Genomic DNA, 15282 nt, shown 5'->3' on the forward strand with positions numbered 1-15282 from the left:
CTAATCAGTACCCTCCCCCCACCCAACTCGTGTCTCTAGCTGCATATGTATCAGAAGATGGCCTAGTCGGCCATCAGTGGAAAGAGAGGCCCATTGGTCGTGCAAACTTTATATGCCTCAGTATAGGGGAACGCCAGGGCCAAGAAGTGGGAGTGGGTGGGGAAGGGAGGCGGGGAGGATATGGGGGACTTTTGGGATAGCACTGGAAATGTAAATGAAAAAAAAAAACCTAGTTAAAAAAAAGGCAGTGGCAAAAGCATCGTGAGTTCAAGACCAGCCTGGGCTGTGAAGAGAAGCCCTGTCTCAAACAAATCAAAGCAAAGGCTGAGGCATGTGGGAGTATAGGTTGGTATGTGAGGGGCAAGGTAAAGAAAGCCACCGTTTGAGGTGGTGAGCAGAGTTGAGAGTAATATATCCTTGGCAAAGAAGCCCTGGGATCCTCTGTCCTTCTCTTCCTCGGAGTACAGCCAAAGTCATCCTTTTCTTCCTCCTCTTCAGGGCGCTGGCATTGGAGCCAGTCAAGGTTTTAAAACTTTGGCTGCAACTATGGGGCCAGGATTCGATCATTTGTTGTTGTTGTATATCAAGCAAAAAGAAGAGCGTTGGGTATACAATAGATCTTTTTTTACTTTTTTTTTTGAGACTGGGTCTCAATAAGTAAGTAGTTCAGGCCCGCCCACAGCTTTCCACTCTTGCCAGGGCCTGCTGTGAACACTGGTGTAAACCACCCTGGTTTAAGGGACAATCTCAGGCCTTTTGATTCCCTCACAGGGATTAAAACAAAGAGATGTCCACTTTACACTGCTAAGTATATGAACGAATGGTGCGTACGTATTCCAAGCCTTCCTCCATCGGTACCTGTAAAGGTTGCATAATAAAATCACACAGCCTAGAATTGGACACAGGGTAGGCGCTCAACAAGTTGTGTTTTTCCTTCCCCTTGACAATAGACCGGGTCCCCAGGCGGTTCCTTTCTCTCTGGGCGTCTCCATCTCCGTTCGCCCCCGCAGCCTCAGCCTGGCCCCGGACACGCCGGGAGCGGAGAGGAGGGGGCGCGGCGGCGGTAGCGTGGAGCCGGCTCCCGGCTTACGTAAGAAGCAGCGAGTCCCGCGTGGCCAGCCGGGCAGAGGCGGCGCCGCCCAGCGGGATCCGGGCTAAGTCTGGCCGCGCTCCTTTCCACCGAGGTGTGTGTCTCCCCGGCTGCTCGGGGCGGAGGTGGGCCCCTCCAGTTGCGGGCAGCGGCCACTGTGGGGGGAAGCGACAGTCACCGAGAAGCGCCCGGCGAGCTGCTCCCACTCTGCCCACGTGCGGGGACCGGCAGGGGCTTCCCGGAGTTGCGCGCCTGGACTGGGCAGCAGGGAAGGACCCGGGTGGGTCTGACTGACCTCTGACCCCGGAGGGCCGAGCTTGCAGGCCGGGGGGGTGGGGGGGTGGGGGGGNGGGGGTGGGGTGGGGGCTGCGACGGTTCACCGGAGCGGCCGGGGCCCGAGGAGGTGGCGGAGGGCGGGGCCGAGGGGCGGGGCAGTCTTTAAAGCCTCTCCTTCCCCCTGTAGGGGTGGCAGGCGAGTCCCCGCGTGCGGAGGGTGTCGAGGCAGGGGCTGCCGGGCAAAGTGCGCGGGCTGCCGTCCTGGCCACCGCCAAAGCCATGGCTTCCAAACTCCTGCGCGCGGTCATCCTCGGGCCGCCCGGCTCTGGCAAGGGCACCGTTTGCGAAAGGATCGCCCAGAACTTTGGCCTCCAGCATCTCTCCAGCGGCCACTTGTTGCGGGAGAACCTCAAGACCGGCACGGGTGAGGAGCTAAGGCGGGGGGAGTGAGGGTAGAAACGAGTCTGGCGGGTTGGTCGGGCAGGGAGCAGGGCGGTCGCGGGCTCGGGTCCCCTCGGCGCCGGCGCCCTGCCCCCGCCCGCGTGTGCCCGTGCGGGCTTGTACGTGCCGCGGCGCATGCAGCCGGCCGCCAGCCTGCCCGCCCGCCCGCGCGGCTTAACCGCGCCCGGGGGAGGCCGAGGCTGCTCGGCAGCGCCTTGGACTGCAGTGGCCGCACGCGCGTGGGAAGGGACCCTGCACGGCAAGCCGAAGGAAACGCGAGCCTCTCGGCGGGGACCCTAACTGGCCTCTCGTGCCGCCTCCCGAAAGCCGAGCCCCTGGGTTCCCTGCTGTGGTCCTTCTCAGCCGCGGGTCGCCTTCCCCGGCGAGGAGCCGAGCACCGCGCCGCCCACCTGTGGGAGTCGCGGCCGCCGGCGCGCTGGGACTCTGCGGCTCGCTCCCCCACTGCCTCTCGCGCGCGCTGCAGCCTGGAGCTAAGTGCTGCGTGGCGGTGAAAGGCCTGTGGTCGCTGCAAGCGGCCGCGACGAACTGTCCCTGCTAACTCCCCTCCTCCTCAAGCCCAGCTTGGCCGCCTGCAGACCCGGAGACTTGTTCTAAAAGATTGCATTTTGAGTGCAGCTTTGCTGCAAGTGGCCTTTTGAGGTTATCCCTTGGCGGATGCGGTGAAGTTGGGGGTCTAGATCGCCCCATCACTTAGTCTCGCAAGTGCCTCCCTTCTCCCCTTTTCCTCGGTTCCAAAGAATGTGAGTTATCGGCGTGCTACTGTGGGGCGCAGATCATCCTGGGATGCTGATGAGTGTTAATGAGCAAACCCCTTATGAAATGTGTTGCTTCCCTGTTTCTGTTCTCATTTGTGTGCACGGTGGTTATGGCTTGTTATGGGTTAATTGTTAATAAATCTGCATTTCAGAAGCACCTAGGGTCATGAACAGGTGGGTGGAGGACAATGTTGGAAAGCGATTAAAAGCAACCACTTGAAGCATCAGAAAGGCTACTTATTCCTCTGAAGCAGGTTGCAAAAGCCAGCCTTTATTTGGACAATCAGGGATACTTTCCCTCATATGTGTGTCAGAGATAGAAGCGTTTGTGTGTAGTGGGTCTTCTAATAATCTAGGCAGGTACTGCACCACTGAGCGACATTCAAAACCGGTTTTAAATTAGAATTTAAAATCTTATTTATTTGTTATTTGAGTGTGGTGCTAGCTTTGTGCATGGGGAGCTCAAGCCCTCCGGCTTTCCTGTCAAGTGCCGTTATACTTTGATCCACCTCACCTGCCCTTAGATTTGAGATAGTTACTGTATCAGTACACTCCACTCCCCAGTGAGATCCTTTTTCTCTGTCGACCTTCATGCCTGTGTGAATGCTCGGGAAGCACTGTTCTCCTGAGCTCCATACAGGCGGTCCCCTCCTCTCTCATGGTCTTTCAGTATTTGAAATACAGTTTGGGAGGGGGGCAATACAGTTGGAGGGGTTGTGCATGGGGTTGGGATTCTCCCAGTAAGGATATATAGAAAGATAGCTGAGTCAAGGTAGTTTAAAACCCAGCACATTTCATAATCCTCTGCAGTTCCTTCTGGAATGGAAAGTTTTACACTGAACCTCTGGCTTGACTATAGGCATTTTTCTTTAATAATAATAATAATTCATCATCATCAGAGGGAGTCAGGTAGCTGCCTTTATTGGGTAGGCTGTCTGGCTTCACTCAAAGGCCATGACTTGATTTTGAAGTCACCATTTACTTCCATATAGTTGGCAGCCATCATGCTGAGGCAGTTGGGGAGTCTGGTAGCCTAATGGTCAGGCGAGCCAGTTGAGGAGATGCAGATCTCCGAGATGCTTCTCTCAGGTTGGAGAAGAAAGCTGTCTCCCAGGCTCTCCTGCGCTTGCTGTCGAACACGAGGGCAATGACTTCTGTTATCATTGTACAACTAGACCTGGATGCTGGAACTAGCTGTGTAGGTCAGGCTGGTCTCAAACTCTGAGATTCCTCTGCCTCTGCCTCCTGATCGCTGAGTTTAAAGGCCTGTGCTTCCCTCCACACATAGCTCTAAGATGAGAGATAGCTTATTTTTCTACTTAGGAGTTTGGAAAGCTTTTTATTTGGCTGTCTTTTGTTCTCCCCCCTCCCATTTTTTAAAAGGCTAATTTATTATTTTACAGGTGTGGATATTGCATCTCTATGCGAACCACGTTCATGCCTGGTACCCATAGTGATCAAAAGAGGGCATCAGATCCCATGAAACTGGAGTTACAAATGGTTGACATGTGGGTCCTGGGCACCTGATCAAGGTCCTTTTGAGCACCTAGTGCTCTTAACCACTGAGCCACCCCTCCAGCAACCATCATTATTTTAATTTTCTTTTTCTCCCCCAACCCCCGCCCCCTTTTTGGTTTCTCAAAACTTTTTCTCTGTAGCCCTGGCTGGCCTGAAACTCACTTTTTAGACCAGACTGGCCTCTGCCTCTGCCAAACTCCTGCCTCTGCCTCCCAAGTGTTGCGATTAAAGCCTTACACCACCATCACCTGAAATGTTTCTATTCTTTTAAATGCCTTTATTCCTCAACCCTTTTCTCTCATAGTAAAATTAAATGCTTTTTAAAATCACCTTTTCTTTCCTTCCGCCCCCTTGAACTAATTAAAAAAACTTGACCAGGGAAAAACCTAGAAATGAAAGACTTCTGTTTGTTTTGAAATTGGCTTTTTCCAAGTGGACTTGGGTGTGATGTCACTGAATGTCTCTAGAGATCTAAGTGAGGGGCTTTAGGGCCATTGTCTGTAATATAAACAAGGACACATTCTTCACTTTCTTTTCCTGTCACCTGCGGATTGCTTTTAACCTTCTAGGGAAGCCAAGAAACCTTCTGAACGCACAGTAGTTGACATCTGAAGGCGATGAGGCCCAGCAAAATCCAGTCAGTGGAATCTCGGTGACAATTTAAATTGGAAAGTAGCTCAGGCCATCTGCCGCAGCCTGGCTCTCAACTGCATGGCTTGCCTCCTGCAGCCACAGTCTGGCAAAAAGCTGCTCTGCAGGAAAGGGCCCATCTGACCTTGCTGCTCTGCAGGGTCTGTCTCCTTCCTCTGCACTTACTATGCTGATGGCATCAGCTGTTTGTTGAATATAGCCAAAGGAAGACTGATGGCTGGCTGCTTCATCTACTGTGTTTGTGTGCCTGATGTGGGGGGTAATAAAGAAAATAATGTACGTATGTTATACCTTTTCTTTTGAGACAAGTCTGTGTGTGACTCACGGTGGCCTTTGATTTTCCTAGGTGCTGGATTAGAGGCATGTGCCAGGAGGAGCAACTTAATGTTGTGCCTCTTATTGCACCTTCTCCTTCCAGCACATTCTACCTCTGAAACTGGGCCCCGCCAAACCGTAACGCACCACAAGGGGTTCATGTTGTCAGGATTAAGGGTACAAGTCCAGTCAGAAATTGTGTCTTGTACCAGAAGTTACCTAGCCTGCTTCAGTTTGCGTAGTACTTACAAAGGACTTGAGATTAGCTTCCTGTTAGTTGTTTTCCCTTGGCCTTTCTTAGGTTGCCTGGAGCTGTACAGGCTGAGGCTTATCAAATACCTTATGTGAGGGCCCGCCCCCGGGTCTTCAGCTTGTATTTTCTTAGCACACACTGTGAAGAAATAGGAAGACTTGCCTTAACTCTCAAGGAGCTGGGCCGTACATTCTCTCAGAGGGAATATTATGCTCCCTCTACCCCTGCTCACGTGTGTGTGTGTGTGTGTGTGTGTGTGTGTATAAGCAATTGTGCATAGATGTACACACAAAGCTGGTAAGCTTTAGAACATATCCCATGGGGCTGGAGAGATGGCAGAGTCCAGAGCACTGCTGCCCTTCCCAGAGGACCCAGGTTCAGTTCCCAGCACCCCCATGGCAGGTCACAACTGTCAGTAACTCCAGTTCTAGGAGATCTGACACCCTCATATAGATGCACATGTAGGTAAAACTCCAGTGCTCATAAAATTAAAAAAAAAAAGTTTAGAATGTATCCCATCAAAAATTGCAATTTTGGGTGGGAATGTAGCTCGGTAGGGTGCTTGCCCTACAGTGACAAAGTCCTGGTGGTTAGAGTCCTGGCATTGCATGGGTGAGTGTCTGGTGGTACACCCCTGTAATGTTAGGACAAGGAAGGGCGAAGTCTCTAGGTCTGGATTAACAGGGCTAGTAAGAAGAAAATGTGTCCAGAAGGAACTACAAACCCCTCAAGAACTCTGGTATTTTGTGATAGCTTTCTTTGCTAAGTTTTATCTGAAGGATATGAAGATCCGGTTTTAGTGTTAGGCAGGCAGTGGTATTAGAAAACCAGGCACCTTTTAATAGTGGAGCCTAGTGTCTCACGGGTAGGAGAATTGGAGAGGTTCCATTTGGAAGCAAGCATCTTGGACTTGACTAAAGAAAAGATGTTCAAGAAGGAACCTGTTTCTGCTCTTAATTAATATTAACTGCAGCTCTTGCCAGGGTGTTGCAGATGGACTGACTAGCATTGTAAATGAGGCTGTGAGCTGATCCTCTCTGAAAAGATGACCTCGTTCAAAGGGCTCTCAGGCTTTTGGGTACTCATTAAGGATAAATGCACACCTTATGTAAGAGTGAATTTTTCCAAGAATTGAGGATAGAGGGGTTTGGAGACCTTAGTCAGAGTTCAGGATTACATCTAAAGCAGCTTTAAATGGTTAACCTTCTCTGGCTTATCCAGGGTCTTGGCTCATTCCAAGATTTCTAAGGTATGCTACATTCCAGTTTCCTCCTTGTTTGGCAAGACTCAGGACGAGGCCCAGGTGGATGAAGGGCGGGTTTTAAGTCTCTTGGGCTATGGAACTAGTGCAGTTGGTATCCTGCCTAGTATGCAGGAAGCCCTTGGCTTGATCCCTTGCTCTGTGTATACAGACATTTGGGTATAGCCTTGGTTTTGGGGAATCTAAAAAAAACCAAAAAACAAAAAACGGCTTTTGCCAGGACTTGATCCTCTGAGCCGTCTTCTCAAACCCCCAAACCCCACTCACTGGTCTTGAACATCTGATCTTGCTGCAGCCTCCTGGGTGCTGGCACTGTAGGCAGGGCCACCACTCCATGATTTATATGTTGCTTGGGATTAAAGCCAGAGCTAGCTCTGCACGCTAGGCAAGCTGTGGGCCAGCTGAGGTATATTTAAATTGTTTCCATAGGTTATTTTCATAAGCAAATAACTCAGTAGAATTTACATTGACAGTGTCATCACCTAATTTGCAGACATTCTCTAAATACCACTGACTTGTCTGCTAATGTATTTCCTGTTCTAAGAGCCAATGTAGTAGTGCACAGTTCATGGAGTCATTAAGTCTTCTTTGTCCTCTGTAATCTCGCTTTAATTTCCCCTTTTCCTTTATGAGTTTAAGTTTGTTGTTTTCGTTTTTAATTGTTTCACAACTTGGTTTTTTGAGACTGGGTCTTTTAGAGCCCACTCTGGCTTTGAACTGTGGGATCCTTCTGCCTTAGCCTCTAGAATGCTCAGATTATAGGTGTGTGCCATCTTGCCTGCCTTTCAGACCTGGCTCCAGTCTCTAATATCTGGCTTTGTGGTAGAACGCAAAGTTGTCTTTGGCTTCTTGAGTTTGTGCTGCAGTGTTTGAAGGCTAACGTCACACAGATAAGTAGTTGAAGGAGGATCTCATGGACTCTGGAGACATCTCCTGGATGCTCAGATATCCTCAGGCTGCGCTCTGGAGACCCATGGATTTAACTAGTTTTCTGTTGCTGGGAATTGGGGTTAGAGTTTCCTGGTAGACAAGCAGGCAGCAGTGAATGGCGTCGGGCAGTGAGTGTTCTGACCTGGGCAGTGTGGCTCTTAGGGTTCACAGCAGTGAGATGAGGTTGGTTTTCTGAAGGGCTGCTCAGCTTCAGGAGAGCCAGGAAGCAAGCAAGGAGTCACAGAACTGCATGCCTCGCTCCAGAGACCACAGGGGGATGATGGTTTTTGTAGTGTTTAAGAGGGGGTAGGATTGAGGAACCTTTTTTTTTTTTTTTTTTTTTTTTAAATAGGGTCTTGCTCTGTAGCCCAAGTTGGCCTATAACTCACAATGTAGTCTAGGATGGCCTCAGACTCTAGTCTTGCTGCATCAGTGTCGTGAGTATTGGGAAGCCATGCCTGGCCCAAGAACATTTTAAACAATTACTATCATCTAAACAATTGCTATCATCGACTGCATGCGTCCCTGCTAGTGTGTGTGTGTGTGTGTGTGTGTGTTTGCATGCCCACCTGTGTGTAGGTCAGAACAACTTGAGTTATTTTTTTCCCCCTTCCAACTTTAGGTGAGTTCTGGGGATCAAACTGAGGTTGTCAGATTTGTGTGGCAGGTGCTTACCCACTGAGCTACCTTGCTAGCCTTTGCCGGGCAGTACTTTTGAGGGAGTGTGTCCTAGTCAGGGTTACTGTTGCTGTGCTGCCGAAGCACCAAGACCAAAAGCAACGTGGGGAGGACAGGGTTCATGCGGCTTCCACAGTGCTTTTCATCGTCAGAGGAGGTCTGCACAGGAACTCAAGCAGGGCAGGAACCTGGTGGCGGGAACTGATGTAGAGGCAAGGAGTGCTGCTTACTGCCTTGCTCAGCCCGCTTTTTATAGAACCCAGGACCATCATCCCAGGGACCCTACCCGCAATGGGCTGGGCTCTTCCACATCAATTACTAATGAAATGTCCTCCTGGCTTGTCCACAGCCAGATCTTATGGAGGCATTTTCTCAACTGAGGCTTCCTCTGCTCCAGAGACTCTAGCTTATGTCAAGGTGACATAGAACTGGCCAGCCCAAGGTGTTTCTTGAACTGAATTTGACAAGTGACACCAGTTGTCAGGTGAGGAGATCAGCTTAATTGTTATAACATACCTGGGGACTACCTCTAGAGCTGCTGTCCACTAGTGTTCATGGACACACCTTATAGACCAGGTTTTATTTTACTGTCTTTATTAATACCTGCACTGTTAAAGCAAAGGGTTATTTTATCTTTACGGGGTTCTGCACATGCCAATCCTAAGCATTACAGCTGAGCTACACCCAGATCTAAGGCAGGTTGCTGCATTTGCTCCACGCCCCTTGCCTTCAGCTCCTAGTCTTTGTTTTTAAGATACACATAAAAGTCGTGTGTCAGGGGCTGGAAAGGGCCCCACAGGGAAGAGTACAAACTACTTTTGTAGAGGACCCAAGTTTGATTCCCTAGCACTCGTGGACAGTTCACAACTGCTCTTAATTTTAGCTCTGGAGGATCTAAACCTGCCATAGGGGTACTTCTTACACACATTTCAAATCTTTTAAATTAGTACAGTGTAGGGTGTTTTTTTTTTCTCTTCTTTTTAATTTTATTTTTATATTTATTTTTGAGACAGGGCTGGCTGTCTTGGAACTAGTCTGTAGACCAATCTGGTCCCAAACTCAGATTTGCCTCTTGTCTCCCTAGTCCTGGGAAAAAAGGTGTGCACCGCCACTGCCCAGCAATACAGTGCAGTTTATGGCCTTTTGAACTTTCTAGAGTTCAAGTGATGGCAAATAATCACGAAATTGTGGTTGGAATGGTTAGGATAGACAGTTTATGAAGGCATATTGGCCACCTATTTGCCAAACAAATTATTAAACGGTGTTATTTTATTCTGTATTGCTTCATGTGTGACTTGTAGGCATGGAAGTGTTATTTTCCTTATGAAGTTTTTTTGAGCTTTCCCCATGGGTCAGACATTCAAACATGGACTTCCTTTGAGCAAATTGACTTTTTAAAAAGCATCAGTAGTGATAAGACAGGTTTTAGGGTTACTCTCTGCACCGCCCCCTCCCCGACCCATTTAGTTCTCTTTGGCCTTTCAGACACGGTACAGAAGGTCTCATTTGTGCAGCCCCAAGAGGTCCAATTTGGATGGTTGATGTTACATTTTAACAGCCTCACCTCTAAACCTGAGAACTTTTGTACTAGAGAAATGGCCTGGCAGCAGGCATTTGTTTAGTGTGAAAATACTGCGGCATTAGTCCTGATCATCAGATTCTGAAGAGGCTAACGATTAATTATTTTCTAGACTTAGTACTTTAATAAACGTATAATTTTTTTTTTTATTTGTACCACTGACCAGGGTGCTTTGTAATTCTTGGTATTTGGTCCTAAGTTTGCAGGGAGTTTAACATCTGCCAGGGCCTGGGCTGGCCCTTTTCTTCCTGTTATAATTTACCTGCCTATGTACAAAGCAGCAGTTCTTGTTATATAATTCTAAAATAAGCAAATGTCCCCAGGGGTTGGGCAACTTGCCCTTCCTAGGTCAGACAGCTGGAGAAACTCATTCAAGCCTGGGGCTCATCTTTAGCTCGGATCACGTTCTTTATCTCATGCTACCTTCCTGACAACGCTGGAGGATCTAAGTAGGATGTGTTTCCCTCAAGTTTGTGATCGATGGGCCTCCATTGACTGCATTTTTGTTTTTGTTGATATTCAGTCTCGACATTAGATTGATTCTTCTACCACTCACCTGGTTAGAAATGCCATTTTGAGACAGAATCTTAACCTGTTTGCCTGCTAACACAAAATGTTTCGCACTGTAGTTTAAAGCAACAGAAATTTACTTCAACATTTCTTGGAGCAAGCAGACAGAAATAGGATCTTGCTATGTAGTCCTTACTGGCCTGGCCTGTAACTCAATGTGTAGCCCAGGCTGGCTGTGAACTGGATCCTGCCCCAGCCTCTTACCATGCTCAAATCATGGGTATGTGTCATGTTGCCTGGCCATTTCGTATGTATCTGAAAGCTGGCAGGTTCCGGGTACAAGGCACTATGAGGATCTGTGATTCTGGGCTGGCTTTCTGAGCACTGCTCATATGCTAAAGGGATGAAGGGGGAGGGCTAAATGCTGCTTAAAGCTTTTTGTTGCTGCTATTTTTGAAAATTTATTATATATATTTGTGTGGGGTGGTTGTGCACTCGGAGGTCAGAGGACAGTTTATAGGAGTCAGTTCTGCTGTGTGGGTGTGGGTATCAGGGGTTGAGCAATAATAGGTCATCAGACTTAGTGGCAAGTGCCTTTCCCTTCTGAGCCATCATGCTGACTGCCTGCCCTTTTGTTTTTGACGTTGTCTGACCACGGAGACCCAGGTAAGCTTTAATCACTTATCCTCCTGCCTCAGCTTCGCACTGAGTGCTGGGATTACAGGCCATGACACCATGCCCAAATTGTAAGTTGTTTCTCTCCCCCTTATATTGTAACTAAACTATATAGTTATACTTATAAACTACAACTGAGCAGTCCTCGGACCTTTTGTAATAGGCAAGGTAACCCCATGCTCAGGGGAGCTCGTGAGCTAATACCTTTAGAAGCCTCATCTTTAAAAGTTGTCATTGGCAATTATCTTAAATCTTAGGTGCAGGAGACGCATTTGACAAGCATAGCAGGTGGCAGAAACTCATGCAGCTTAGCTCTCCAAAAGTGTGTCGAGGCGCAAAAAGTTGGGATGGCAGGGTGGCACATACTCCAAATGCTAGTACGCAGGAGGCTGAGGCAGGAGGATTGAGAATTTAAGGCCAGTTTGGGCTGCTGTCTCAGGAAACAAGTTTGGTAAGACTAGAGATTTATAGATTTTTTTTTTCCAGAAGCTCTCTACCCTTGAGCCATTTTAAAATACTTCTATGAAGAAGGTAGCACCACCTCCATCCCCAAAAGGACCAAATAGGTCTAAAATAAACCATCTGTGGGGTTGAGGTAGAAATGAGTCTTCGCTGTAACAGTGTGAGGTTTGCAATATTGCGGGAGCCCACTGTTCCATCATTAGGCATTTGAGTCAGTTTTGTGCCAGAGCTAGGCATGGGGAGGCATGTATGCAAACCTTGTTCTCTGACCATTTCAAACTTATGGCTTATGATGGTTCATGTTGTAGGTCTCATGATGTTCCAGTGAGGCGTGGTGCTGTGTGCGTGCGTGCATGCGTGGGTGGAGTTTTGAAGTCAATGACCAGGTGGGCTGGGGACATTGCTCAGCCTTAACTTTCCCCTGGAATGCCTAGTGCCTCTCATTTTCTGAATCTGTTTTCAGCCTTGGCTTTGAAGCTTTTTGCACAGTTCCCACCACAGGTGGCACTTTTCTGGGACTTCTTCATACCATCTGTATCTTAGTTCATTTTCTTCTCCCTGTAATGGGTTCCCTTTGGTTGTGAATAATGACTTCAGTCATAGTCTGTCACCATTTAAATAGTAAGTTAATTAATAGCAGTTGCATTCAGAGGTTTTAGACATACCAGGGTAAAGTATCATTTCTTATGGTTTTAAAAAAATTTTTTTTAGATTTATTTATTTTTATGTATATGAGTACACTGTAGCTGTCTTCAGACACACACCAGAAGAGGGCATCAGATCACATTACAGATGGTTGTGAGCCACCATGTGGTTGTTGGGAATTGAACTCAGGACCTCTGCAAGAGCAGTCAGTGCTCTTAACCACTGAGCCATCTCTCCAGCCCCATTTATTATGTTTTATATCCTGTGTTAAGTATGCCAGGAAGATAGCATACCACAGTGATGACTGGTCACTGGAAGGCCACTACATCCGCCATGGGCAAGCATTGTACCACAGTGGGGACAGGTTGAAGTCAGGTCTTTCTGAGATGCTTGATCTAAGCTCCAAGTGGAGGAAGGATCTGCTGTTCAAACATTGGCAGGTAGAGTAAATCTAAAGGGAGAAGAGAGAAGATTGTGGCCCACTCCATTCATGAGATGCATGGAGTGAGTAAGCTTAAGGTTTAGTGGGTCAGATTGTCGTTATAAGAAATTCATTCCTGTTGCTGCTGTTAATATATAAACCAGCTTTACTGAGATAAAATTGTCCCGTTAAAAATGTTCAAATAAAGGGTCAGGGAGATGGCTCAATAGATAAAAGTGCTTGCCATGTCAGTTTGATGGTGACTTGAGCTCAGTTCCTGGAACCCAGGACCCCCGGTGAGAGGCTGGATGTGATGGCTGGCATGCATCTTTAATTCCAGTGTTCCTACAGGCAGGTGGCAAACTCGCCTGGAAGCTCCTGGGGCTGTTGTAGCACGTGCACAAGAAGACAGAGAGACCCTGCCTCAAAACAAGATGGCCACAGAGACTCGACGTCTGACATCCACACACTTCCCAGTGACCCACACCACAGAACAAAAATACTGTACTGTCAAGCTAAGTGTGGTGGCACAGGCTACACTCCCAACTTCAGAGGCAGAGGCAGAAGGGTGGGAGTGAGTTCCAGGCCAGCCTGGTTTACAGTGGGAGGTCTCAGCGGATGTAATTTAATTTAGTAAGACTGTTTCCAAATAAAGAGGTTGCAGCATGGCTCAGTAAGCTTGTCTAGCATGTAGGTGAGGCTGGCCTCTGTCTGCTCTTTACAGAACAATCTACAGAAGTCAACTGAACATGGGATCCTACATCTGTAATCTCAGCATTTGGGAGGCCGAGGCAAGAAGATTATGAGTTCAAGGCCAACATGACTTATGAGACCCCCTCTTAGAAACAAGCATCAACAAAACCCAAAACAAGTCAACATCAAAAACCCAAAAGAAAATCGCCTCCAGAGATGTACACAAGCCACATAGTATTCAGTGTATTTTACAGTGGTGATGCCACTCAGTGCCTAGTCATAATGTTTTCCTGATCTCAGAGAGTCGCTGACCGATAGCAGGTAGCCCATACTCATCTTGCATCTGGTCTCTGGCAGTCATTGAGTACTTCCTGTGTGTTCTGGCCTTCGATCTGCCTCTGCCTCTGCCTTCACAATGCTGGCCTTGCTCTGTTTTACATTCTTACCAGCAGTAAGGACCCACTACACAGTGGAAGTTTTGTCTGAATTTTGTTTTTTGCCTCCCTAGTGCTTATGACTGTATCTACACTAGAAAACCCATCAGTTCAGAGCGTCCCCAATGTTAAAATGGGTTCATTCAGTTCTTATTTTGGATATTAGTCTTCTTAAAGAGAGTGGCTGTTACTTCTTAGTTAGAATAGCCAGTGTAGATCGAATATGAGGTCTAGTTCCAGGTTTTTTCTTAAACGAGCGGTAACCATGGGTAACTAAGATATATCCTCCATAGCTAGATAACAACATTCTTTTATTTTCCAAAGGAAGGTTGCTTTTGGCTTGGTATCAACTCCAGTCCTTTAGTTTTAGGAAAATGAAGTCTGCAGCTTGGAGGAAGTACAAAATCTCTTTTCCACTGAGTTTTGTTTTGGGTTTCCAGAGTTCTTAGGGACTAAACAGTCTGCATAACAATGAACCTGGTAAGATGTAAGTATTCACTGTCTTAAATGTCTTAGAATTGGAAGGGATTTTGGGTCATTCTGCCCAACTGGCCATTTTACACTTGTTTCCTCCTGTGGCTGATAGCTCTCCCCCCAGGCATCTTCCATGGCTGTATAGGTCTGATCATTGGGAGATTTTCCCCTCATACAGAGATCCCATCCACTTGTCTAGCTTCTGTCTTCAGTGTCACACAAATTGCATCCACTGGCTCTAAAGATACTGAAAATAGTTTCAACCTCTTTGCCAACTTAAGTGGTCTCTTTTCCTGAGAAAAATAGCCTAGTTTCTTACACTGTTGATTTTGAGATTATATATCTAGACCTTCCTTCCTTCCTTCCAATCATGCGTGTGCTCGCCTGTGTAAGTGATTCGTGAGTGTGAGTGTTGTGTGCCCATGTGAGTGTGTTGTGTGTGTGTTGTGTGTTGCCTGTAGAAAAGCTATGCTTTTGATTTTGAATCAGTCAATTTGTTAAGAATGTTGTAGCAAGTGAAGGAATAAATAATAAGTTACAAAGAAGTAGCAGACAGGAAACAACATCAGATCAGGAGCTCATGTATGGGAGCACGGGCAGACAGACAGTGGAGCATTTCCACCAGATGGTACTATTGTCTATTCCGTGGAAAAGTGGCTACACTGGGAAGTCAGTGGTTCAGCTTCCCCAGGCAGTTGGCTGGACACACATCTCTGCTGGATGCATGTCTAAGTCCCTGACTTGATGGTGCTAGCTCTGCAAGCTCTGAATTGGGCTGCACCAGGCATCTTCACTAGGGATTGAGTATGAACACTTGATCTGATGCTGTTATCTGTCCACCAACTTGCTAATTATTTCTTTGCACATGTGTGTTGGTGCATGTGTGCCCATGTGAGTGCCCCAGTGTGAGTGTGTATGTTTGTATGCCTCAAGTGTGTGCACTTACCAGGGGTCAACTTTGGGTGTGTTGCTCAAGAACTATTCAGATGTTTTTGTTTTGCTTTTCTATAAGACAGGCTCTTACTGGGATCTGGGGCTCATCAGTTGGCTAGGCTGGCTAGCCAGTGAACCTCAGCAATCCAGCTGTCTCTCTTCCTCATGCTGTGATTGCAAGCACGTGCTTCCACGACAAGCTTTTTATGTGTATTGGACTTGAGTTGAAGCCCTCATGCTCACTGAGCTATCTTATCTACTTAGCTT

General features: G+C 47.6%; 1 protein-coding gene across 2 annotated transcripts in view; it reads left to right on the forward strand.

Annotated features, from left to right (window-relative positions):
- Positions 1 to 1085: 1085 nt before the first annotated feature.
- Positions 1086 to 15282, forward strand: part of Ak4 (adenylate kinase 4) — a 54683-nt gene continuing 40486 nt past the window's right edge. The window contains exons 1-2 of one of the 2 annotated variants that reach the window (XM_021160493.2): positions 1086 to 1184; positions 1554 to 1790. In XM_021160493.2, coding sequence (XP_021016152.1) covers positions 1646 to 1790 — 145 coding nt within the window. In that variant the 5' untranslated portion in view covers positions 1086 to 1184; positions 1554 to 1645. Of the gene's footprint in view, positions 1185 to 1208; positions 1371 to 1553; positions 1791 to 15282 lie in introns of those variants that run through there. The other variant, XM_021160492.2, reaches the window with a different exon arrangement.

This window comes from Mus caroli, chromosome 4 (assembly GCF_900094665.2).
Source record: "Mus caroli chromosome 4, CAROLI_EIJ_v1.1, whole genome shotgun sequence".
Lineage (NCBI taxonomy): Eukaryota > Metazoa > Chordata > Mammalia > Rodentia > Muridae > Mus > Mus caroli.